Source organism: Canis aureus, chromosome 30 (assembly GCF_053574225.1).
Source record: "Canis aureus isolate CA01 chromosome 30, VMU_Caureus_v.1.0, whole genome shotgun sequence".
NCBI classification, from domain to species: Eukaryota; Metazoa; Chordata; class Mammalia; order Carnivora; family Canidae; genus Canis; species Canis aureus.
The window spans coordinates 43,868,202-43,893,805 of NC_135640.1; the positions used below are offsets into that span (position 1 = coordinate 43,868,202).

Here is a 25,604-nt window from a genome sequence, read left to right on the forward strand (position 1 = left end):
TTGCAGTTTTTTTTGTTAATAGCCAATAGCCTAGGGACAATTTTTTTCCTTCTTGAATAACTACTAAGGACAGATTCACTGCAGTGGACTCACAGGCACACACGATGGCCCTCTCTTTGGGGTCCCATCCTTCACCAGGTGGATCTCTGCTCTGGAGGTCATGTGTGTGGCGTGTGCAGGTGTGTGCAGCTGAGTGCCAGGGGCATGTGAGGACACTGGGCACTCAGGTCACAATTTGACACCCCTTGTTCCTGAAAAACTTGCCTAAAATAAGCCTTTTTTTCTTAATCAGGATAAAGAGGCCTTACAGGAGAAGCAGATGAGCAACTTGCTTCTGGTGTCCACACTACAGTCTAAACTCGATGAGGGCAGGTGCCCTGTGCCTCCTGCAGACAGCTGCCCCGAGGGCCCAGAAGTCCAGTTAGAGGCGGTGCAGAGGGCGCTCCAGCAGCGAGAGAGCGAGGCAAGAGTGGGGGCTGGGGGCGGCTGGCGAGGGCAGGACGTCCAGGTGATGCGGGAAGTGGGGCTGCGACTGCTGTGTACCTTCGTGATTATTAGATGTTAATGACTCTTCTCAGCATGTACTTTAAAGTCTTGTAAATTTTTTTTTAAGATTTATTTTATTTATTCATGAAAGACACAGAGAGAGGCAGAGACACAGGAGGAGGGAGAAGCAGGTTCCCTGCGGGGAGCCCGATGTGGGACTCGATCCTGGGACCCCGGGGTCACGCCCTGAGCTTGGAGGCAGACGCTAAACTGCTGAGCCACCCGGGGGCCCCAATGTAAAGTAATTTTTAATAATTATTGAGTGACTTAGAACATTAAATAATTTTTAATATTTTTTGTTTTAATGAAAGGTTTTGGATTTAAAAGAACAATTAGGAAAGATGAAAGATGACCTAGTAAGTAAGAGTGATGAAGTGCTGCACCTGAACTTGGAATTAGACGCGCAGAGCAGCCGTGCGGCCGTCAGTGTGCGGGAACTTCAGGAGGAGAACGCCAGCCTGAAGGTGCGCCGGGGAGACCCCCAGACAGCCGGGTTCATGGTCGTGTCAGTGCTGCAGCCCCCCGGGCGACCGTGGATCATGGGCTGCAGACGTGAGGCCGGGGATGGTCCTCTGCCGTTTCAGGAGGCACCTGCCTTCCGTTCTGAGGTCGGCAGCTGGGGCAGCTCTGGAAAGTGCAGTCGGGGGCAGAACCCAGAGCCTCCCTGGCGGGTGATGGGTGATGGTGGCCTGTGTCCTCCCGCGCCGTCCTCTGCGTCCTGCTAGTGGCTCTGAGAGGACGCTGGCTGGAGTCACACGGCACAAGAGACAAACCTCTCTGATGGCAGAACTGTGAGGAGGAAATGAATCATCACCATTGACCTAATTTGGGTCGTTACAGGGTCGTTACCTTGTTCTAGAAGCGGTGACTTGCATTACATAGTTGCTCATTAATCCTTGCTACGAGCAGGATGAAATAAAGATTGATTGATTGTAGAGTCAGGGGAGGGCGGGAGAGAATCCCAAGCAGACGGCCCGCTGAGCGTGGAGCCCAGCGTGAGGCTCGGTCCCAGGACCCTGGGATCACGACCTGAGCCGAAACCAGGAGTGGAATGTGTGACCGCCTGAGCCACCCAGGTGCCCCCAAAATACCCTGTTTTTAAATCTCCTCTTGTAGCTCTAGCAGAGAGTCCAGCTTGTAAAGAGACGGCTGTGCCGATGGCTTTGTGGCCCAGTGCAGAGCCCTTGCCTGTGGTGCCTGGCAGCTGTGGGGGCGTGAACCCAAGGGGCCAGGGTACACTCAGCGCGTGTCCTCCGTGCCGCCCCTCGCAGGCTGCGTGACGTCCGTGAAATCCGGGTTTCAGCCAGTCTCAGGCATCGGGTGCCCTCCTCAGTCGTGAACAGAACACACCCAAACAGGAAGCCATTTTCAAATGGAGTGTCCGTCTTTCAAGCTACCTTATTTCGGGTGCTTCGTGTGCCAGGTCAGGGACCACGCCCATCGTCACGTTTTATTGGTGGTTGTATTTCCACAGGCATTTCTGCAAAACAAAGAAAAGGAGATCATGTGTGTGAGCGAGCAGCTCGAGGCGCAGCTGGCCGGGATGGGAAGTGGCGCGCTCCGCGAGGTAGGCCTTTCCTGGCGCTCAATGCAGCCGCCCGTTGCTCGTCAGGTTTGATTTTGAGTTGAAAGGCACCAAGGGTACTAGTAAAACCAAGAATTGTTATGAAGCCCACAATTTTTAGGAAGCAAACACTGGACTATAAGAAACTGGCCGAGGGGATCCCTGGGTGGCGCAGCGGTTTAGCGCCTGCCTTTGGCCCAGGGCGCGATCCTGGAGACCCGGGATCGAGTCCCACATCGGGCTCCCGGTGCATGGAGCCTGCTTCTCCCTCTGCCTGTGTCTCTGCCTCTCTCTCTCTCTATTTCTCATGAATAAATAAATAAAAATTAAAAAAAAAAGAAAAAAGAAACTGGCTGAGGATTGCTAACTGGAGCATAAATCGGTTGGTGGCTGCTAGCGATACAGGCTCGCGAGAATGAAGTTTGGAGCCACATAGCGTTTCAATCTGATTTTCCATTTACTGTCTTTGCAGTCTTGGCAGGATATTTGACATGTGAGTTTCCGTTGTCTTATCTTCAAAGTACAAATAATGACATCTTGTACCTTAAAATCGTTGAGGACGGCATCAGCCGGCCAGTGCGAGCACCCTCCCAGTCCACGTGCCTGCTGGTCCCGTCCTTCGCCAGGGCTGGTTCCCAAGCCTGATCCTCTCCCAGAGTTAGAACGAGGTCCAAGACCTGGAGTGTCTCCCATTAGTAAAGCCTAACGAATCATTGTGTAAGCGTCACCGAACCACACACGGTACAGGTGGTGGCCTGAGTACGGGGGCGCCACGGAGACAGACGTGGCCTGTTGGGCTGCCCCTGCCCGTGGGGCGGGCACGGGGGTCATGAGGCGTCTGAGCAGGTGGCGAAGCGGCAACTGCGTTCTTACTTCCCAAGCAGCTTGACGTTCCTGACGAAGCTGGCGTGTAGCATTGGGCGTTTCCGAGTATTAAACGTCACTTGTTTGTTCCCACAGCTGTGAAGTCACCGCACCAAGCCGCAGGCTGAGGGTGAATCGTGGCTTTCATCTCTGAATGTGCTTTTTGCTCAGGTCACCTATGACAGAAGCTCAGAGATCGAGGAGCTGAGATCCATCATCGAGAACCTGCGAGAGAACCAGCAACGGCTGCAGAAAGAAAAGGCGGAGGAGATGGAGCAGCTCCACGAGGTCATCGAGAGGCTGCAGGAAGAGCTGTCCCTCGGGGCGCCCGCCGTGCCCGCTGCTGTGGACTGCGAGCTGCCCGCTGTCCCCGCCCCCGCTGTGGGGCCAGAGGCGCTGGCGGCGGCGGGGGCGGCGAGCCGGCTGTTCGCGGAGCAGGAGCACAGGCACGGACAGGCCCTGGAGGCCCTGCAGCAGCGCCTGCAGGCTGCGGAGGAGGCCGCCGCCGGGCAGCTGGCCGAGCTGGAGCGCAGCGCCGCCCTCAGGGAGGCTGAGGTCCAGGCTATGGCCTCCCAGATCCAGGCCTTCGAAGCTGCCCTGAGAGCAAAGGAGGCGAGGCTTGCAGAACGGGATTTAGAGATCGACGCCATGAAGCGGCAGAAATTGGCCCACTCTGCGGAGCTGGAGACCATCCTGGCCGCCTTCTCCCGCTTCCGCCGCACCCTGGAACGGCAGCCCCTGGCCGCCGAGGACGAGCCCCCGGAACTGCAGCGGCTGCGAGTGCAGTGTGTCCGCCTCAGTCGCCAGCTGCAGGTGCTCAACCAGCGGTTCCTGAGGTGCCAGAAGGAGGCAGACAAGCAGCAGGCGCGTGGGGCCCGCCTGCGCCCTCGGGGGGCACGTGGCTTGCAGGGACCGGGCCCCAGGGCTAAAGAGGCCTCGCGGGACGAAGCGTCACAGCAGGACGTGGACAGCAGACAGGTGGCCTCGGCCGCCCAGGGCCAGGTCAGAGACCCCCAGGTGGGCCCCGTTCCCTCTTGCCGGTTTGCTGGAGGCGTGGTGTCCATGCGTCAGGAGCGGGGAGCGTGTGGGGTACAGGGGCAAACACGGGGAGCCGGGGCGCACATGGCACCTGCAAGAGGCCCTGACCCAGGCCCCGGGGGCCGAGACTGGGGCTTGGAGGTTCTCTCAAGAACTTACCGTTCCTAGTCTCCTCCTCAAATGTTAGCGACGGTCCTCTGTGTGGTGGGCAGTCATGGAATGGTTCTGTGGGGTGGCTCCTGGGTAGAGAGGAATAGGAAGCTCGTGGTCCGTAGGCCCTCACGTCGGCGTCATGTGCACAGGGAAATCTGACTGGAGGGTTCATGTTCAACTTACTATTGTTGTCAGTTAAAGTTTCCAAAGTCCTAGGACGGAACGTTCGATGATATGGAGGAGGCCTTGTTACCCGGGCTCCCTGGATTTTCCTTTCTGGGTCTTAATTGTTGCTCTATTTCTTTTAATGCTGATTCATTCTGGGACGCGCTCCCCTTTGGTTTGAAGTGGGAGTCAGGCCCCCTGCCTGCTGCCCCGTGCCATTTCCAGCTTGTGGAGGGCGGCTCCTGTCGGCCCCAGCTTTGTGGGGTTGTCCCGCTGGCCCTGGAGCCCCCAGCCGCAAGCTTCCCGGGCCTGCTGTGCAGGGAGCAGATGGCAGGCCTGGCCCGAGGCTCCCCAGGACCTGGGAGGTGGGGTCCTGCTGGTGCGTGTGCCAGCTCTGGAGCTCCAGGGACTCCGAGGCACCCCAGCCAGGGGGCCCAGGGCTCAGCAGGCTTTCTGGTGCCTTTAGCTTTATCCTCACGAGCACCGTCGTCGTTTTTTCTGCTTGTCATAGAACGCAGTGAACGATGATTTGCAGCCTGCCGAGCTGCCGGTGACATCAGGTCCCCCAGGTCTGCTCAAACAAGACAGCGTGATGTCGGTGCTTGCGGTCTGCCAGAGGCAGCTGGAGTCTGAGCTGCTCTTGCTGAAGAACGAAATGCACTTGAGAACAGAGGACCGCGGCAAAGCGCCGGCCAGGATGAAGGTACTCGGCGCACGGGCTGTGCTCTGTGTGGTAGGGAAGTCGGCGGCATTTTTGCAGAGGTGATGCGCACATTACCTAGGTGGCAGCTCCGTCGTGTTGTTGCAGTGGCCTATTCACGTCTGTTCTGAAATTTCCTGCACGTTTTGTTTAGGTATTCTCTAGAAATGCACATCTCCTGCGGTCCGTCTGGCCTGTGAGAAATGAGCCCTCAGTTACCTGTCCTGTAAGATGCCCCAGGAGTTCAATGGGCTCCAGGCCTGTCTCTAGGTTTTCACGGGAGGACACGTTGCCCACGCAGCTGCTTGTCCTTCAAGGCCAACAGAGATTGCATTGAATCTGCAGATCGCTGATAGTTTTGACATCTTAACAGTATTAGGTCTTTCAGTTCTTAAACATGAAATGTGTTTCCATTTATTTGTCATGTTTAATTTTTTTCAGCAGTGTTTTATAGTTTTATCTCCTCGGTTTAGTGAATTCTTATTTTCTTCTTTTTTGTTGCTGTTGTAAATTGTTTTCATTTCTTTTTCAGATTGCTCATTGTTCACGTGTAGAAGTGCAACTGATTTTTATATGTTGATTTTTGTATCCTGTGACTTTGCCGTATTGACTTATTCTAACAGGATTTATTTTGATTTTTGATTTTTTTTCTCTTCTAAAGATTTTATTTGTTTATTCATGAGAGACACAGTGAGAGAAGCAGAGACACAGGGAGAGGGAGAAGCAGGCTCCCTATGGGGAGCCCAATGTGGAACTCAATCCTGGGACCCCGAATCAGTTCCTGAGCTGAAGGCAGATGTTCAACTGTTGAGCCACCCAGGTGTCCCAACAGGATTTTTTATTTTTTAAATTTATTATTTTTTTTCAGGATTTTTTTTAATTGAGTCTTTCACACATATATATGATCATATCATAATGGAATGTAGATGATTTTTTTTTTCCAGTTTGGACACATTTTATTTCTTTTTCCTGTCTAATTGCACTGGCTAGAACTTCCAGTACAGTGTTGAAGGGAAGTGGTAAAAGCAGGCGTTTTTTTTGTTTTGTTTTGTTTTTGTTTGTTTTGTTTTTTAACATTTTATTGATTTGAGAGAGAGCATGAGCAGGGTGAGGAGCAGAGGGAGATGCAGTTTCCATTCTGAGCAGGGAGCACAATGTGAGGCTCGATCCCAGGACCCTCGGATCACGACCTGAGCTGAAGGCAGATGCTGAACCGACTGAGCCGCGGGGCTCCCCAGAAAGCAGGCATTCTTGCTTTGTTCCTGGTGTTAGAGGAAAATCTTTCAGTCCAGTTCATTGCGATGTGTGTCCAGTGTGAAAGTTTGTCACACTTTGAGTCCAGTGTGACGTACGCTGTGTATTTTTCATGTATGGTTTTTTTTTTTTTAATTTTTATTTATTTATGATAGTCACAGAGAGAGAGAGAGAGAGAGAGAGAGAGAGAGAGGCAGAGACACAGGCAGAGGGAGAAGCAGGCTCCATGCACCGGGAGCCTGACGTGGGATTCGATCCCGGGTCTCCAGGATCGCGCCCTGGGCCAAAGGCAGGCGCCAAACCGCTGCGCCACCCAGGGATCCCTCATGTATGGTTTTTTACATTAAAGTAGTTTCCTTCTGGTATGTTGAATGTGTTTATCACGGAAGGGTGTTGAACTTTGTCAAATGCATTTTTTGTGCCAATTAAGACAACCATGCAATTTTTTTGTCCTTCATTTTGCTAATGTGGTATGTTACACAGATGAGTTTTCCTATGTTGATCTATCTTTGTATTCCAGGAATAAACACCACCTGGTTATGGCATATATATTTAATATACTGTTGAATTCAATTTGCTTGTGTTTTAGGATTTTTGCATCAATGTTCATAAGGGATATTGGTCTGTAGTTTTTGTTTTTGTTGTGTCTTTTTTTTAGCTTTAGTATCATGGTAATGCTGGCCTCATACTGCAAGTCAGGAGGCATTCTTCTGATTTTTTTTTTTTTAAGATTTTATTCATTTATTAAAGAGCAAGAGCACAAACATAAAGGGAGGGGAGGAGGCATAGGAAGAAGCAGGCTCCCCACTCAGCAGGGACCCGATGCTGGGGAGGATCCCAGGACCCTGAGATCCTGACTTGAGCTGAAGGCAGACACTTAACTGATCCTTCCAGGCGCCCTCCTCTGCTTCTGTCCTATAAAGGAGACTGTAGAGAATTGGTTTACCTTTCTTAAATGTTTGGTAGAATTCATCAGTGAACCCATTTGGGCCTAGTGCTTTCCCATCTTCATTTTTTGGAAAAGTTTGAGAAGGATTGGTATTCAGTCTTAAATGTTCAGTAGAACTCACCGGTAAGTCTTCAGGTCCAGGGCTCTGCTTTAGTGGGAGATTTTTTTATTACTGGTTCAATCCCCTTTGTGTTTTAGAACCTCTTTTAGGGCAGCCCAGGTGGCTCAGCAGTTTAGTATCTGCTTTCGGCCCAGGTCATGATCCTGGAGACCAGGGATCCTGTCCCGCATTAGGCTCCCTGCATGGAGCCTGCTTCTCCCTCTGCCTGTGTGTGTCTCTGCCTCTCCCTCTCTCTTTCTCTCTCTCTCTCTTCCTCCCCCTGTGTGTCTCTCATGAATAAATACAATTTTTTTTTAATAAATAAAATCTTAAAAAAAAAAGAACCTCTCGGTTTAAATTTATTTTGTCTATTATTAATATAGCCACCCCACTCTCTTTTGGTTCCTATTTGCATGAATTACCTTTTCCATCCTTTCACTTTCAACCTGTTGTGCTCTGTGGTTTTTTTGGCTTCTTATAGCCAGCATATGGTTGTATCATATGGTTATGTTTGATTTTAGGATTTTGTTTATTTTTAGAGAGAGAATGCACTTAGGGGAGAGGCAAAGGGAGAGGAAGAGGGAGAGAAGCAGATTCCCCACTGAGCGGGAGGCTGAGTAGGGCTCATGACATGAGAGATCATGACCTGAGCTGAAATCAAGAGTCAGACGTTCAGGATCCCTGGGTGGCGCAGCGGTTTGGCGCCTGCCTTTGGCCCGGGGCGCGATCCTGGAGACCCGGGATTGAATCCCACATCGGGCTCCCGGTGCATGGAGCCTGCTTCTCCCTCTGCCTGTGTCTCTGCCTCTGTCTCTCTCTCTGTGACTATCATACATAAATAAATAAAAATTAAAAAAAAAAAAAAAAGAGTCAGACGTTCAACCAGCTGAGCTACCTGGGTACCCCAGGATCATGTGTTTGTATCCATCCTGCTGTTCTCTGGTTTTGGAGAAATTAATCCATTTACATTTAAAGTAATTACTAAATAAGGAGGCATATTTTTTATCATTTTATTGTTTCCAAATGCCTTACAGCCCCACCTCCCCACCCCCCGGTTTCCTGCATTACTGTATTCTCTTTGACATTTTACGGTGAAATGTTTAAATCCCTTTCTCATTTCTCTTTGTCTATATAGGATAGCTAGGTTTCTTTATGTGTTTATGTTAGGGATTACATTTAGCATCTAGCATTATAACACTGGTTTGAATCTATACAAGCTTAACTTTAAAAATATTCCTTTATATAAGGTTTTGCTCCTATCCCGTTGGCTTTTGATGTCATTTTTATACCTGTGTGTCTCAAAACATAAACCAATGATTGTTTTAAATCCATTAACTTCTTAAATTGTGTAGAAGATATGTGGAGTTACAAACTAAAGTTAATAATACTAACTTTTAATTAATAATTTTTTAAAATGTCTTTTGAATCATGATGAAAACAAATGATATGGAGTTGAAAACCACTATTACACAACAGCACAAGCTTCTTAAAAAATTCAAGTATTTTAACATACAGTTAATTCTATTCACACGTACAGTTTAATACACTGGTTTCTATTACTGTGCATGCACTTACCTTTACTGAGATCTTTATTTTTTTTTTTTTACGTGACTTTGAGTTACTGTCTAGTCACCTTTTATTTCATCCTGGAAGACTTCCTTGAGCGTTTCTTGCAGGGCAAGTGTAGTGATCATGAACTCCTTTAGCTTTTATTTATCTGGGAATATCTTGATTTCTTCCTCACTCTTAAAGGAGTTTTGTTGGGTATTGGATTTTTAGTCGACAGATTTTCTTTCAGCACTCTCAGTGTACGGACTACTCCCTGTCCTCTGGCCTCAGAAGTTTCTGATGAGAAACCTGTTGGTGATGTTATTGAGGATTCTTGTATGTGACAAGTCACTTCACTTTGCTTTCAGGATTCTCTCTCAGTGCCTTTAGCTTTTTACACATTTGATTATAATGTGTTTTTGGGGTGTCTGAGTTCATCTTGTTTGGCGTTTGTTGAGTTTCTTGGATGTTTATATTTGTGTCTTCATCAGTTCTGGAAGTGTTCAGTCATTATGTCCTCAATTCTTTCAGCCGCCTTTCTCACATCTTCTGGGACTCCCACAAAGCGTATGTTGATCTGTTTGCTGGTGTCCCACAGGTCCCTTAGTCTGAATTCGCTTTTGTTAGTTTTTTTTTTTCCTCAGAGATGATTATTTCCATTGTTCTGTCTTTAAGTTTACCAGTTCTTTCTTCTTCCTCCTCAAACCTGCCTTTGAATCCCTTTAGTGAATTTTTAATTATTGTACTTTTCAGCTCCAGAATTTTTTGTTCATTTAGATTTTCTTTCTCTCCATTTGTATTTCTACTCTATTCACACATCGTTTTCTTCACTTTCTCCACATCCTCCTTTCGTTCTTCTAATGTATTCAGGACTGTTTTAACATCTTTGACTAGTAGATCTGACATTTGGTCTTTTTCAGGGACAGTTCCTTTTGATTTGTATTTTTCCTTTGAATGGGCCTTGCTTTCCTGTGTCCTTGTATGCCTTCTGATTTTGGGATTTTTTTTTTTTTTTTGGTTGTGAATGATGAACATTTGAGTCTAGTAAATATAGAAATCTGAATCTGTTTCTCATAGTTTGCTGTTTTTTGTTATTGTGGTTTTTTGCTTGTTTGGTTTAGTTTTTTGTTTTTTTTTTTTTTTTTTTTTGAGATTTTAAGACAGCCACTGAGCCACTCAGGTGCACCTTGTTCGGTTGTTGTAGGCTGTCTCTGTGCCCATCTAATTTCTCCTCAAAAAGAAAAAAGAAAAATGCTGTTGTGGGAAAGGAGAGCAGTGACCCTTTAAATCTCCTGGAGGTCATTTCAGCCAGAGTGGGAGGGGCTGCAACAATGGCCTCAGTGGCTTTGCCCTTCATGATCAGGAGCAGCAGCCAGAGCACAGGTGCCTGGTATTGGTGGGGCAGCCCCTGTGGCCCCCCGTGCCTCACACACGTCCTGTGCTCGTCCTGTGCTCGCTGCTCCAGGGCTGGGGTCCAGGGCTGGGTAGCAGCTGATGTGCACCCTCTGGCCCCCCTGGGAAGTTGCAAACCTTGGACAGACTCCAGAGTTGGAGACAGCGGACAGACTTCAGCCCGGGCAGGTGTAGCGCAGCGCGGGGGCGCCAGGCTCCTGCTGCTTCCTGCTCTGCTGCCTTCCCAGAGTCCTCTGCAGCAAGCACCTGTAGGCAGGGGGCTCACGGCCGAGAGCCTCCTTCGTGGGATTAAAATAGCTTGAAATCTCAAGAGCTGCGAAGGGACCCAAGGGCTCGTGGAGGCTCATTGTTAACTGTTCAGACGGCCTCTCAGACTGGCTTGTAAATACCAGACAGACAGATGTGACTGTGTGTAGTTCAACTATCTTACTCTATGCGTATTCTTTTTTATATGCAGAATAAGGAAAATCTACTGGAAGATCGTCAGCTGCAGAAAGTTGGTCTCATAAGTCAGGTGAAAGAACTTCAAGAAAAGTTGAACCACCTGGTGCGTTCTGTGAACTTTCAGAACATTGAGACAGAGGATTTCAAATCTCAGCAGCCGGTGGCCTGTTCACGTGCTTTAGAAAATAGTTTGAGTGATAGCTCCAGTAATGGTGAAGAAACTGACAGATCATCTCTTGTTGATGCATTTCATATCGATAAGACCACGTGTGATCTAAATGACCTGAGTGGAAATCAGGACCCACTGATGAGAAATGAAATGCTAGATGTTCCCGTGGAAGATAAGGTTGAGTTGCAGGAAGGACCACGTTGTCTACAAGCAAACTTCCACGGTGGCTCCCCTGACCTGACCCCTACGGAGGGGCCCGGGCCCTTGAAGAACGCACTCAGGGCAATGGACCTGTCCTCCTGGAGCTCCCCGGAGGTTGTCAGGAAGGACCTCACCCTGGAGCCTGTGCCCAGCCTGCCCCTGACCCCGTGCTCAGACGCCCTGAGCCTGGACGCCTCCCTGCAGGACAGGACCAGTGCCTCGCTCCAGGCTGACCAGTTGGAGCTGCTTTGGTATCTGGGCCAGTCACCAGCAGAAAAGGCCTCCAGGTCGGCAGAGTCTCCGTTGGCTGCAGACCGGGTTCCCTCCGCGGACCACCACGTGCTGCAAATGGCTGTGGTAAGTGGTCTTACTTGGGTGCTGCCCTGGTTTGGTGTCTGTGGGATGCCCGGCGCTCCAGAGTGTTCCCATGGGAATGTGTCTGCGGGGCCTGCAGTATCATAGCTGTGGCCATTGTTGGCTCATCTCCTGGCAGGGCCAGCGGCCCAGGTGTGGGTGCGCAGCTGGCAGTCCCCTGGTCAACCATGTGTAGGGACGGTCAGCTCTCTGCAGCACCAACCTCAGTCGGTTGCAATATGAGCAATTAGAGGACTTCAGTTATTCTTAAAAACATGTGCGATGCACCAGTCCTACTCATACTCACTCCAGGCCTGCGTGCGCTCACTAGCGCGGACTCAAGAAGCACAGTCACAAACCCGCCTTCGTGTGTAGTTTCCATTCAGGTTCTTTGTCTAGAATGTGTTTTCTAGGTTTATTTTCAGTTGTGTTTCATGTTTAATAGGTTTTACATATGGTGCTGATTAATTTCACAACAGTTATTTTTGAGTTAGACTGTATCTTTTCTTCTATGACGATGTTGAGATTTTGCATTTCCTGGGTTAGATTAAAAACAAGTTACAGGGGACGTGTTATTTGAGACACCCATATGCCCATACAGAGTACTGCAAACCTTTTTTTTTTTTTTAAATTTGAGATATATACTGGTGGCTTCTTTAAAATATTCCTAGAGAACTATGGCTGCATTTATTTAAATTCCTAGAAGCACATGATTTCGATGTGTTCACAAGCATGAAACACTCATGTTTGGGTTCTGTGTGGAAAAATGATCAATTCAGGCCTTAGAAAGTTTCCATCTGGCTAGTTTAGCTCCCTGAGGTGATAAATTGTTATTTTACGACCATTTAACAACCTATTTGAACAGGAGAAAGATGTTGAAGATTTTATCGTAACATCTCTTGATGCTCAAGAAAAGCCCAGATCCTCTCCTCTTGGGTTTGAAGGAAAGAGCAATGGAAGTGAAAACAGTGAGTTGGTCTTTCTTTTTCTTTCTTTTCTTTCACCTCTTCACGGTTTCAGAGAACAGAAGAGCACAGAGGGCCCCCAGGCCGGCGTTTGCTGTGTGAGCCCACCTCGAACCCTCTCTGTGGCGTGGCCCTTGGAGGCCTGATGCGTATTACTCTGGAAAACTCGATGGTGCGCTTCACAGACCAGGTCCCTGCTCCCAGCGTCTGGGCATCTGCGGCGGCCCCCTCACTTAGATTTTGCCGTGTTTCTCACTGGCACCTTTCACAGGAGGAGATGACGCAGTGCTACGAGGCGTTGAGATGCGCCTGCTGGGCCCCGCAGTGTGGGGGGAGGCCCTCCCCTTGCCAGCAGCTCCTGCGTCTTGTGTGGGTATCTGTAGTCGAGTCGTCAGCGTGGGTGTCCCAGGTGTCCCTCGCACGTGGGTGCGGGGCTCTTCCCAGGGAATCCTGGCACGAGGCTCGCGGTGGTGTCCGCCACGTTTTGTTCTGATTTTTCCTTTTTGATGGTGTGGTGTCGGGCAGCGGTCTGTGGAGACCATGCCTGCCATCTCGTGTTTCTCAGACCCCGGCCCGCTGATGTCAGCCGCCAAGGATGGTCATTAGGTTGGTTGCCAAACTGTGACTTTCCAACCTTGTACAACTACTTCTGCAGTTGTTGGGCTTTTTTTTTTTTAAGATTTATTTATTCATGAGACACACACACACACACACACACACACACACACACACAGGCAGAGGGAGAAGCAGGCTCCCTGCAGGGAGCCCGACGTGGGACTTGATCCCAGGACCCCAGGATCACGCCCTGGGCCGAAGGTGGCGCTAAACCACTGAGCCACCCGGGCTGCCCAGTTGTTGGTTTTTTACAACCAACATTGACAAACCATCTCTTGAGATGGTTTGATTTTTTAAAAAGTCATCATTGATTTAATTCAGTGCTTTTGAAAACTAGACCACAGTGAAGTAAAGTTCATCGGCGTTTCAGCCGAGTGGGGTGAGCAACGTTTTAAGTTTGGAGTTGCTCTGTGTCGCGAGGGCCTGGTTTAGGGATCGAGCGTCTCTGCCCGGTGCCTTCCGCCTCCCCTGAGGACTGAGTCCATGGTCAGCTTTGAGAAGTTTGTTCTGGTATTTATTCCTAAATCACATTTGCTACTTACAGCAACATGTTTCGACCTGTGTCTGCTGGTTTCTCACACGTCCCGTCCCGTCCTCCCCACGTGGCCCCATCATGTCCTGTCCCCTCACCACGCTGCGTGCTGGAGCGCATCTGTCCCGTTCCCGCAGGACCCCTGGGACTCCGTGTCCTCCCCCAGAGGGTCCACGCCGTCCACGAGCAGGGTGTGCGCTGCCCCGTGGCCTCCCCCTTCTGGTCCCCGCTCCCTGGGCCCCACCCCCGTCCCTCCCTGGTGACCCTGATTTCAGTGTGTTCTGCAGAAGCAGAGGTGAGGAGGCCGTCCCTTGGACACCAGGACGCCTGCGCTGCCCCCGGCCCTGCTGCCCCGGAGCGGCTGCCGGGTCCCTGCCACGGCCTCAGCTTGCTGCGCTTGTGTTAATCGCTGGACTGGTTCCCGCAGCTCCTCGTTTTGTCTCTTCTCACTCCTTTGTACTTTGTTCTTCTGTGTTAGAGAACTTTAAGAAATCCTCTCCTGAGCTTTGCGTCGGATGTTTCCATCTCTGCCGTGTCTTGCTTCTAAGAGCGCTGCTTTCTGTTATTCTCTGTTCCTTTCTCTTGAAACTTCCTTCCTTGTTTCCCGAGTGAGACGGTTCCTAATTTCTCTGAACGTGTTCTGGGTTTCCTGACCTGCTCTTGGCTTTGCTGCCTCTTGAGTCTCCTCCGGCGTCTGCAGCCCTGTTGCGTGCTGTGGCGGAGCGTTCCCCGGCGCTCCTGAGACAGGCGGTGGCGGGGTGGCCGTCAGCACCCGGTGGGAGTTCTGTGCCGCCAGGGGCCGTGCCAGGGCCTCGCCCCCGTTCCCGCGTGAGCTCAGGGCTGCTCTCCACCCCGTCAGGTGTGTTCAGCCCTCGCTGGCTGGTCGCTTGCTGCGTGTGCTGCGCCTCCTCCGTGTGCGGCTGCGGGAGGTACGGGCCCCGCACGTGTCTGCCCAGGCGTCTGCGTCTGTGGACGGAGGACTGAGGTGCCTGAAGCTTGTATTGGGCTCACGGGGGTCAACATACCAAACATGCAAAATACACGCTTTCTTCATGCAAGTAGTTATGTCAGCTTAGGGGTTTAGGAAGGTGTTTTGTCCCCTTTGGTGGTTTGTTGACGTCTTCAGGGGGAGCCTCGTTGCGGCTCTGCTGGGTGTTTAGGGACCTTGCATGGTACCGGACAGCGGGGGTCTGACCACGCCCGGCGCTCTGCAGGGCGCCCCCGCCCCCAGCCCAGAATCCAGAGATCGTAGTGTAGACCTGGACTTCGTGCTGTTTTTAGGTGATGGCTCGGCGTGTGGAGAGATCCTAAACCAAGATTTGGGAAGACTCGGGGCCCCCGCTGCTCGTCCCCCAGGGCCTCCTGCCGCCTCTGGAAGGTTCCGACGGCCGCTGGAGGCCATGAAGGAGAAGGAAGTCCACCCGAAGCAAGTGAAGGTAAGGGCTGGTGGGAGCAGGGCGCGCCGTGTCCGCGGGCCTCCGTCGGCGGCCACTGTGATTGCTGCGCGGGCGTGTCCGTCCGTGGCACAGACGGTGGCGGTGGTTCTCGTGGTGCTGGTGCGTCGCTCATGTCTCCAGAGGGAGGCAGCTGCTGACTCGGGGTGCGTGGGACGCGTGTGCGGGGAGAGCCTGGCGGCACGGCACATGGAGGCCCGCAGGGGCGACGTTCCACAAGAGGAATGAGGGTTCGTCTTCAGAAGCGAGCTCGGGTGCCAGCGCACGGCCGTCCGCGGGGGAGTGGGCGGCGGTGGCCTTTACTTGGTTCTGAGGTTGCCCGTCAGCCTCTCCTTCCGCGGCTGGGCCGCCCTCTGCCGGGCGGGCAGGGGACGGGCTGGCCTGCTGCAGGCACGGGGCTGCCGGGCTGCAGGGCTGTGGAGCGGCCGCCCGGCGGGGGGTTCCATCCTGTCAGGGCTGAAGAGGCTGTGGGAGGACGGCATCCGCGCTCATGCGGCCGTGTGCGTGTGCGTGTGCGCTGGCGGCCTCAGCTCTGACTGCGCTGGCTGCAGGTGCCTCCTGCCCCTGGCGGGGCAGCTCCCGTGCATCGAGGGGCCACACATGCCCCCGCTCGCTCGGCCCTTCCCTTCTGCCGTCAGTGGGCCGTCCCGGGGTGGCCGGGGAGCGCTTCTCGGTGTCCCAAGGCTCCTTGCAGCCTGTTCTCCGGGAGCGTCGCACCCTGCACTCCCCTCCCCGCAAGGAGACCGTCCTCACCTCCTGGCAGGCTCAGCCATGCACCTGCAGGGCCCGCACATTGATGAGCTGGGCTACCCCTGGGCACCTGTGACGGGGTGTCGCTGTGTCCTGTCCCCCCCACCCCCCGCTCTGCTGGCCCAGAGCGGAGTCGGTCAACTTGCCAGTCACACTGTCACACTGGAAGATTTGGGCGTGGTGGGGGCGGAGCCACGGTCAGCACACCGCCGTTCTCGTTGGCAGCCGTCACCCAGCGTCTTTCCTCCAGGCCCGCGATCATCCCACAGCACAGGTCACCTCAAAAGCACAGACGCGAACTTGGCTGAATAAGTAGATGATACAATGACACTATTACATTTTATTTAAATAGTGAAAACATTTCCAAAGAAAACGGGGTAGTTGTTGTTTCTGAGTATAGCGGACACCAGCGTCCCCGGTTTCAGGTGCACAGCTGGGTGATTTGGTGGGTTTGAGTCCCGCTGTGCCCCCCGCAGGTACGGCTGCTGCCCGTCCTGTTACCTCGCTGCCCCGTACCATCCAAGGCACAAGATTGTTTAAGATTTATTTATTAATTTGTTTATTTGAGACACAGAGAAAGAGGGAGCACGAGCACCAGCAGGGGGAGGGGCAGAGGGGGGAGCAGGGAGCCCCACGCGGGACTTGATCCCATGACCCTGAGACTGTGACCTGAGCCCAAGGCAGATGCTTCACTGACGGAGCCACCAGGGGCCCTGAGAAGGCGATTTTGAGGTTAAGTAAAACTCTGGAAGTTGTGCTCAGAATAAATAAAAATTGTGGTGCTCTTACTCCTTTAAAAATTAAATTTGGGTTTTTTCTGTCAATTTTTATTTCCTTTTTTGCATTCCTTAATTTTTTATATGACATAAAACATTAAAGGCACATTTCTTAGTGTTTCCAACTCAAGCAACCTGTTAGAATTTGTAATTTTAAAGAATGAACGTGGTCGTCATGACAATTACACATACTTAAGCTTTGCGGTTTAGTGCTTGGTGATCAAAAAAGAAAACACAGCAGCGCAGTGAAGGCCCTGGAGCCCTGGCGGCCGAGCGAGCTGTAGGGTGCGGGTCCCCCGAGCTCTGCGCTCGCCTCAGTCACGGCCTGGGACTTCGTGGTTTCCAGGTCCCCCTGGCAGTGGCACCAGGAGGGGCGCCTGGGCGGCTCAGCCAGACGAGCAGCGGACCATGCTGCGGGCTGGGTCTGATGTCGGGGCCCCGCGTCGGCTCCGCGCCCAAGGGGTCAGCCCCCCGCCGGTCTGCTCTCTGTGAAATCAGCCTTTAAGAACAGAAAGTAGCTCAAAGGTATTTCCGGGTGGGTTTGTCAGGTGAGGGTCTCGCAGCCCCCGCTCTCCCTGGAGGGATAGCCGCCTGCGGGGGAACCTGCGCTCCCCCCTGAGCTGGCCCCACGAGGCCTCGCGACACGGCAGGAGCTCCCAGGACCGTGCTATGGTCGTGGCTCAGGGGCCCCTGGAAGTGGCCGTGACCGGAGGCAGCCAGGGGGCCAGGGGCGCAGCCGTGCTGGGAATCGCCGGGCGTCCGCCAGAGGAAAGCGGGGCACCTGAGGACCCCGCAAGGGGAGGGCTGGCTCCACACGGTGGCGAGACCCTGCCCACGGCCAGTCCTGAGGACAGGGCTCTGGAAGCTGCTGCGGCCACCGAGGCTCAAACCACTTGGCCTCCACGCCCGGCCAGCGTCAGACCCGGGGCGTGAGCCTGGCACGTGCGCAAGGACCTCACGGGAAGCCTCGCTGGCTGGCGGGGTGGGGCCGGGCGTCACGGGCGTTGCTCAGCGTGCACTTGTCCAGGGAGGTACGTGGTCGCCTGCAGCCCGTCACTGCCGCATCGCTTGCTCTTCGCCGCCCGTGTGGACGGGCCGAGGACGCAGGACGGGGCGCGGGTGGCACCTGCAGGGCCTGTCGCCCCCGCCCCTGCGCCCCCTGTGTCCCGGGGGCCACCATCTGCAGCTGCTGCACAGCAATGAATTCTATTTAAAGTGAAAGCAGTTGTAGGTTGTTGAAGGTAATTGTTATTAAAATAAGCTACATATGATTGGGCTTTCGGGACTTTCATGTTAACATCTATGTTTTGGGGTCGGCTCGTGAGAACCCTAGCAGAGCATGTTCCTGGTTAACCAGCTGAACTCTGTCGTAAGCCTCTTCGTTGCCTCTTTTCCCCCAGAGGAATTCTTCCAAACGTGTATTTGTTTACTTACATTCATTCATTTTTAAAAGTCGTGACGTATTTATACATGTTAGCCTCACTGCTGTAGGTGGTGAAAAGACCTTAAAATACACTAAGGAATGAGATGCTTGTGAGTCACGTATGTTTTTAAGTTTTAATTCTGGTTAACACACGGCACATCGTGAGTGTCCGGGGTCGGGGTCGGTTACGTGTCCTGTCTGGGGAACCACCCTCCTCCGCCATCCGCGTCTCATTGGAGACGCAGGGTGGGTGTGCGTGTCCTAGTTCTCTGCGAGGGACCGTGTGCCGCCCGGCGTAGGGAGGGGGTGGCAGGGGTGGCAGCCGCGGTGCTGCTGGGGTGGCCGGGTCGGGCGGCGCCTCCCCACAGCTTGCTGAGCCCCCGTTCCCGTCGCAGGCCCTGCTGCAGATGGTGTGTGACGAGAGCCACCACATACTGGCCTTGTCCGAGTGCCGCGGGCTGCCCAGCGCCCTGAGCAGGGGTGAGCCGCGGGCCCCCCTGGAGCACTTCCCGGGGGAGGGCCCTGGCCTGCTGGAGGCTGTGCCGGCCCCAAGGAGACATCCGCACCTGGCACCCCAGAAGGGAGAGCAGGTACGGGGCGCGTGGGAGGAGCCGTGGGAGGGGGTGGCGGCCAGATAGGTGGGATGGAGGAAGGGGTGAGGCCGCGGTGGCATGGGGGCCATGTGGCTGGCCAGCCACCCGCTCAGTCACGTTGCTGGCTCGTTGGGGCCCCACTGGGGCAGGAGAGGCTACGGAGGAGGACGCGGGCGGCCCAACGTCCACTCTGACCAGAGCCCGGTGCCGAGCCACGTCCAAGGAGACCATGCAGCCGTCGGTGTGGGGGGCGGCCAGGAGCGACGGCCGTGCAGGGGGCGCCCCGGGCCCGTGCTGCTCCCTTAGCTGCTGCCTCCGCAGTGCCCTGCACGGTCCTGGGAGGGTGTCCCCCTCCTGTCGGGTGGCTGGGGCTGCAGCCCCCAGGAGGCATCGGGGGGGTGGGGGGATTCCAAGCTTCTTGTTTCAATATTTAGGAACCGCCCGACCCAGGCCTTGACTGGAGGGGAGAATTCCTACAGGCTGTTCAGGAGGCATTTGGAAAAGAACGGGAGATGTTGAGGGCCGAGCTGCAGCCCCGGCCCTGTGGCTCTGCCCCCGGGGAACACAGCTCCCTGCTGGAGAGGCTGGAGAAGGTGGTCCAGGAGCAGGTGAGCACCGGGCCCTGCAGACGGTGACGCAGTGATCCCCGTGAGCCCCCTGACCTTGGCACGTGGATGGCAGGAGGAGACCTGCCTCGGCGCCAGCACTGCACTGCTTAATCATCTGGACACGACTGGCCTTTCCTTGAGAACAGAGCGGCGCTCGGGGGTCTGGCCCGGGCCGTGCCCTGAGCCTGGGGTTGGGGGGTCGGGGAGCCAGAGGGGTCGGCGGCGTGAGGGCCCCGGGGCCCCTCCTAGGACAGGGCACTGGAGTCCCGACGCGGGTCCTCGGCAGGCCCTGGTGTGCGGGGTCCGAGGGTCCCCGGGCCTCCGCGCCCCTGCTCCTGTCATCAGGGACGAGGCCCAGGCCCCAGGCTGTGTCCACGACGCCGGAAGCACAAGTTTGCAGAACGTGGGCTGCTTACGCCGGGACGTGCCCCTGCTCCCCGCTCCTGGCTCCCTGTTCGGGGTGGGCGTTCCTGCTGCAGGGCCCTCCGTGTGGCCGCGCATGTGACCCTGCTCTCCCTGTCGCGGTCCCGTCTCTGGGGAGATTGCAGGAGAAGTCCTTGGAGCACCTCCGCGCGTCAGACAGGAGCAGCTTGCTGTCGGAGATCCAGGCCCTGCGCGCCCAGCTGCGCATGACGCACCTGCAGAACCAGGAGAAGCTGCAGCAGCTGTGTGCGGCGCTGACCAGCGCGGAGGCTCGGGGGAGCCGGCAGGAGCACCAGCTGCGCAGGCAGGGTGAGCGCTGCCCCTCGTCCTTGCCGGCCGCACGCTCCCGGGGGTCAGGTGGCGTGGAGGTAGCCAGGCCCCTGCGGTCCGCCCGGTGCTGGATCCCGCGGCCCCAGCAGCGTCCTGGTCTCTCTGAGCCCCTGGGCGCAGGGACCTCCGGCCTTGGCACCTCTCAGTTCATAGACCTGCCAGTGAGGTGAGCGGGGGCTTGGGGCTCGGTCCCTGCAGGCAGTGGGCGCAGCGGGATCGGGTCTGGGAGCCCCTGGGCTTGCGCGGGGTTTAAGCAGCCTGTCCTACATTTCTACCTTTCATTTAGGTCCTTCTGGAATTTTCTGTAGGTGCTCACATTGTCTTTGAGTAAAAAGCATTTTATTATTCTTTTTCTCGCCTGCTTTCTCTTACTAATCGCTCTGCTTAGGTCCTTGAGTGAGCGTTGTGAGTGGAGGGCCGCGGTGCTCTGGGCGTGGGGAGGGCGCCATCGCCCAGGCCCATGTGACGCCCGTTGTGGTCTGCACACCCGGCCCCGTGGGGCCTCAGAGCCCCTCTCTTCCTGGGTTTGGGTGGGGCCTGGCGGGCAGAGCCGTCCAGCGGGCAGCCTTGCCCACCCCCGGGCGTCTCTGGGCTGGGCTTGCTGACGCCGCGCACCTGCGGGCGTGAGGGCTGCTGGTCTCGGTTTCCTTCTCCCAGTTTTGGTGTCGGGCTAGTGGCAGCCTCGTGGAAGGTGGGCAGGAGCCTCCACCCTGTGTCCCAGAAGAGCTTGAGGAGGACGCAGTATTTCCTCCCTGAGCCGCGGGAACGTTCTGCAGGGAAGCCGTAGGGGCCGGGGCCGGCTCTCGGAGTGACGGGCGACGTGGGGTGGGGATGGCTGGGGACGGTCACACCTGGGCTTCGTGCACATCCACCTCGGCCCGACCCACGCTTCTGCCTCCAGGCAGACCCCGGACCTGAACCCCGGGCCCCGGGGAGCTGGGTCGTGTCTTTGGGCCCGGACAGTGTGTGGAGGCCAGCGTCAGGCTGTCCCAGCTGTGGACCTAGAAATGCCGTTTATCCACAGGGAGTGGATACATCCCTGTCCCCGTCTATGGTTTTCCCTGTGGCATCACGGGTGCAGCTCAGCCTGGCTTCACGGGTGACGCTGTCTCGTGTTCCCTCGTGTCTTCCTCAGTGGAGTTACTGGCGTATAAGGTTGAGCAGGAGAAGCGCATAGCAAGCGACGTGCAGAAGACCCTGACTGAGGAGCAGGAGAAAGCCAGCAGCGTCCGGAAGCTCCTGGTGGTGGAGCAGACGGTCGTCAGGGACTTGAGGTCCGAGCTCCGCGAGTGTAAGCAGGACAACGAGAGGCTGCTGGCCTCGCTCGGTGAGGCGCAGAAGGAAGTCCTCCAGCTGAGGTAGGGGCCCTGCCTGCCTCCGGCGGCTCGGGTTCTGTCCCCAGTTTGTCGGGTGGCGCGTGGGAGTCACGTGATTGTCGCCACGCGCCTCTGGCATTGGGTGGGCGAGTGCCGGAGCTGAGGCGCAGGAGGGCACGAAGCGCAGGCGCACGGGCACGTGTGGGAGGCCGCGGGTGCCACCCGGCGTGTCCCCTCCCCCCCGCGCAGGTCTGTGCTGGACAGCAAGGAGAGCAACCTGCGGGCCGCGCTGCAGGAGCTGGAGAGCGAGCGCGGGAAGGAGCGCGCCCTGCAGAGCCAGCTGGAGGAGGCGCAGCTGCAGCACCTGCAGAGGGAGGGCCAGAGCTCCAAGACCCTGGAGGTGCCTGGGCCACGGGCTGGCGGGCGGCGGGTGGCTGGTGGCGGGCGCCCACGACCAGGCAAGCAGCAGCATCTTCGCGGTGACAGGGCTGCCCGTGAGCCCAGTGTCTCTGGGGGCGAGTGGCCCACCAGCAGCTGTGAGGACAGCACGTCCAGCAGGCGCCCTGGTTCCTCGTCCCGGGACGGAGCCGGCGCTCAGGGTTGCGGTTCTGAGGCAGGCGGGGGTCCCGGCGCGGGTGTGCGTCCCCGAATGCCGCCTCGGGAGGAGTGCAGCGTGCCGACAGAGCCATGGCGGGCACTCCTGTCCCCGGTAGAAGGAGGACGTGCTTTGCTGCAGAGGGCCGGGCGCAGAATCGGGGCAGGCGGCCTCGCTGAGCCTGCTGCTGACGCGCTGCCCGGCCCCGCCCCAGGAGCTAAGGGCCTCTCTGGAGAAGCAGTTCGCCCAGAGCAGCCAGCTGTGCGTTGCCTTGAAGCACGAGCAGACGGCCAAGGACAACCTGCAGAAGGAGCTGCAGATCGAGGCCTCGCGCTGCGAGGCGCTGCTGGCGCAGGAGCGGGGCCAGCTGTCCGAGCTGCAGCGGAGCCTGGAGGCCGAGAAGGGCCGGTCGCTGGAGCTGGCCGCCGCCCTGCGCCACGAGCGGCTCCTGACGGAGCAGCTGAGCCGCGGCCCCCGGGAGTCGCCGGCGCATCACGCTCTGCTGAGGAAGCTCAAGGAGGAGAAGTCCCGCGCGGCGGAGCTGCAGGCCCGGCTGGAGCAGGTGCAGCGGCAGCAGGAGGCGGACGTGCAGAAGCGCCGCGCGGAGCTGGAGAGGGAGAAGGAGGTAAGGGCCGCGCAGGCCCGGGAGCCGGGGCGCTGTCTGCGCAGAGAGGGGCACGCTTCTCAGCAGCAGGCGGGATTAGAGCCCTTGCAGGCGGGGCTGGCTGCGCAGGAAGGACGCAAGGACGCGAGGAGAGCGGACGTGGGGCCGGGCCGGGCTGACGCGGAGATGCGGCCGACGGGAGCCAAGGAGAAACTGGTGAGCGCGCGCCGGCCGCGTCACCACCCAGCCGCCAGCCGTGGGCCCGGGGCACTGCGCCGTCCTGCCGTCCTCGGGTCTGCGGGTGTGGCCGCCGCCCCCGCTCCTTCTCTGGCTGTCGTGGATGCTGCGGGCCCCGGGGGTCTCAGGTCTTTGAGCAGCGTGGGGCTGCGCTCAGATGACGAGTGTCGCACTGATGAGTAGCTGATCCCCAAGTGTTTTGTGATGTTTGATGCTGTTGCAGGTGGAGCTGGTTTCCCAGATGGCCCCGCTGGCCGGTGGGACTGTCGGGTCTTCTGTTGATCTTGCATCTTGCTTGTTCTTCTCAGCTTTTTAATGTATTTGGTGTTTTCCTTGTATGAGCTCATGTCACCTGCGCGTAGACGCAGGCTTCCTTCTCTGTCCGTCGGGGTGGCCCCTGCAGTTGAGGGGAGCTGGGGCCCGGCCCGTGCCGTCCTCACCGCGCCCGTGGGGCCGCCCTCTGTCGCGTGGGAGCCTCTCTCCTCCCGCCACACCCGTCCTCTCTACCCCATGTTCTCAGTCCCGGGAGGCTTGGATTGGCACTTCTGGTGTCTCAGAATCTGTGGTTTTGCCCTTTGTTGACGTCAAATTTCCTTGTTGAGGTTCCATCGGCGGAGCCGCTCGCGTTTTTGGGCCGAATCACACATGTTGCTGGCCTCGGTTTGCTAGTGTTTCAAGGATTTTTGCGTCTGTATTTACAAGGGATATTGGTCCGTACTTTTCAGGTTGTGGCGTCTTAGATTTTGGCATCTGGGTGATTTTTGCCTCACAGGTTAGGAGGTGTTCCTCCTGTGTTTTTGAGTAGAATTTGTTTTTAGGTATATTTTATGTCAAGGAGAAACCTTTGTTTCTGAGAAAATTAAATCCTTTGTTTTTATATGGTTTGACGTTTGAGTTACTCTCTTTAAAGATATATATTCTTTAAAGATTTTATTTACTTATTTATTCAAGAGAGACGCAGAGAGAAGCAGAGACACAGGCAGAGGGAGAAGCCGGCTCCCTGCAGGGGGACTTGGCCCCGGGCTGAAGGCAGGTGCTGGGTCACCCAGGGATCTCTCACGTTTAAAAACATTTTTTTAAATATATTTTAAACACGACTTTTAAAAAATTGTGAAAATCCAAGTAAATTTTTTTAAAAACACGAAGATCAGTAGCCTGGTCTTTTCAGTGGTTGGCCTGCCGTGACGTATTTGGGAAATGAGTATGTGTTTCCAAAAACAAAATAGATTTCTAAGTGTCACGAGGGTGAGTCAGCTCCCAAGATGCCGTGAAATGAGTTTTGGGGGTTCGGGTGGGGTGTGATCAGGGTGTCAACAGCACCGCCGACCCCCGGCTCACACACGTTTTGGGCTCACGTCAGGTCTTCGGTACCTTGGGGCGGGGCCCCGATCGCCACCGTCCCCCGCGACGTGTCCTCAGCCCCCAGCCGTGGCTGCAGGTGTGCTTGTGGGCCTGGCTGTCCGGCAGTGCGCTCGGCCTGTGCCCGCGGCATGCGGTCCTGCCTGGTGTGGGCGCCTCCCGGGAGCAGGGGACAGCCCGGGGTGGCCTTGCCGACGGCCCCGAGCGCGTTCAGGGGTGTGTTCGCCTGTCCTCCCCGGGAAGAGCGTCGGGCGCCCTCGTGTGCTCCTGAAGGACTTCCCCCGACTGACGCTTTCAGCCCAACTCTTTAGTCTCGATTTTTTAAAAGAACAAGTGGTAACACGATTGCTTAAAAGTTGCAAAGGAAATGTCTCCTCAGTTACAGAGTCGTCCGTGACGCACCCCGGGCCAGGGATTTGAGTCGGTGAAGGGCCGTGTGTCTGGCCCCTGTGGGTGGCAGTTGTCCCGGGTCAGAACACAGGGGCCTCCAGGGTAGTTATTTCAGGGTCGCTTTCATCTTTTCTAAGGAGATTAAACGCTGGCTGCTTGGTGCTTGCGTGCCAGCCTGTAGGCTCGCTGGGGCCCCCGTGTCCCCCCCCGGCTGCAGGCTCGCTGGGGCCCCCGTGTCTCCCCCGGCTGCAGGCTCGCTGGAGGTGATGCCGGGTGGGGCGGGGGGCGCGTGCTCTGTGCGGTGGGAGCCCCGGGCCGGGCACGGGTGCCCCAGGGTGTCCCCAGCCCGGCGGAGCACTCTGTGCAGCTCTGCACACGCCCCCCACCCCCAACCGCAGCCGCACCTGTGGAAGCTGCAGGTGCCCTCCTGTGCGTGGCTGCCTGCTGAGGGCACAGCGCTGGGGGGCGGGCGGGGGGCTGCTGCTCGGTTTGTCTCGGGAGCCAGCATGCAGCACCTCCACGGTGAAGGGCGGTCCCCACCTCATGGCGTTCCCGTGTGCGTGTGCAGGCGTGTGCAGGTGTGTGGGTGGAGCCAGCCCTGTGAAGGCTCCTGCGTCCCGCCCAGCGTCCCCTGCTCACACCGGCGCAGTCCTGGTAGTTGTCAGAAGTGCCGACGAGGCCTTTCCCTCGGCCCTGCCCTCGGCCTGCGCGCCCGGGCTCAGTGCTGGCGGGAGCGGCCCCTCCGGGGCCCCTTGTGGGTCCGGGGCCGCCCGTCGTGGCAGCTGGGCCTGACTCCTGCTCTCGGGATGCGCGGCTGAGGCTCCTCTGTCGTTCTGCCATTGACAGCGAGAGCTGGAGCTGCAGCGCCAGCGCGATGAGCACAAGATCCGGCAGCTTCAGCGGACGGTCCAGGCCCTGGAGGCGAAGGAGGAGGCTGCCCAGCGCCCAGAAGCCGAGCGGCTGCAGGAGGAGCGGCTCGGCCTGGAACGCGTCCGGCAGCAGCTGCTGTGCGCCGCTGGGCTCCTGACCAGCTTCATCAGCCGGACGGTGGACAGGTGGGCGCCTGGGGGCGCATGTGGGTGGCACTCCTGGGCCACGGGTCGGCCCTGCTGCCCAGGCACCCCCAGCTGGAGTGGCGCGGCCTGTCCGTGCTGCGGCCGCCCTGCCCATGG

The 25,604-nt window shown here is 56.2% G+C and overlaps 1 protein-coding gene and 1 long non-coding RNA gene across 9 annotated transcripts in view; one reads left to right on the forward strand and one right to left on the reverse strand.

The window, feature by feature from the left end:
- PCNT (pericentrin) overlaps positions 1–25,604 on the forward strand; it is a 101,593-nt gene that overhangs the window by 64,054 nt on the left and 11,935 nt on the right. For 6 of the 8 annotated variants that reach the window (XM_077879488.1, XM_077879484.1, XM_077879489.1 and 3 more), the window contains 15 exons: positions 293–463; positions 858–1,010; positions 2,021–2,113; positions 3,146–3,991; positions 4,842–5,033; positions 10,752–11,465; positions 12,328–12,430; positions 14,856–15,010; positions 18,373–18,567; positions 19,005–19,178; positions 19,727–19,910; positions 21,067–21,289; positions 21,497–21,647; positions 22,057–22,662; positions 25,279–25,487. In XM_077879488.1, the coding sequence (XP_077735614.1) occupies positions 293–463; positions 858–1,010; positions 2,021–2,113; positions 3,146–3,991; positions 4,842–5,033; positions 10,752–11,465; positions 12,328–12,430; positions 14,856–15,010; positions 18,373–18,567; positions 19,005–19,178; positions 19,727–19,910; positions 21,067–21,289; positions 21,497–21,647; positions 22,057–22,662; positions 25,279–25,487 (4,169 nt within the window). The remainder of the gene's footprint in view (positions 1–292; positions 464–857; positions 1,011–2,020; positions 2,114–3,145; positions 3,992–4,841; positions 5,034–10,751; positions 11,466–12,327; positions 12,431–14,855; positions 15,011–18,372; positions 18,568–19,004; positions 19,179–19,726; positions 19,911–21,066; positions 21,290–21,496; positions 21,648–22,056; positions 22,663–25,278; positions 25,488–25,604) is intronic. The other 2 variants (XM_077879485.1, XM_077879491.1) reach the window with 2 other exon arrangements.
- On the reverse strand, positions 827–11,534 carry LOC144302096 (uncharacterized). The gene is made up of 3 exons (XR_013368980.1): positions 8,909–11,534; positions 1,638–2,026; positions 827–1,335 (listed from the first exon to the last, which is right to left on the reverse strand). It is a non-coding gene; the product is annotated as an uncharacterized LOC144302096 (long non-coding RNA).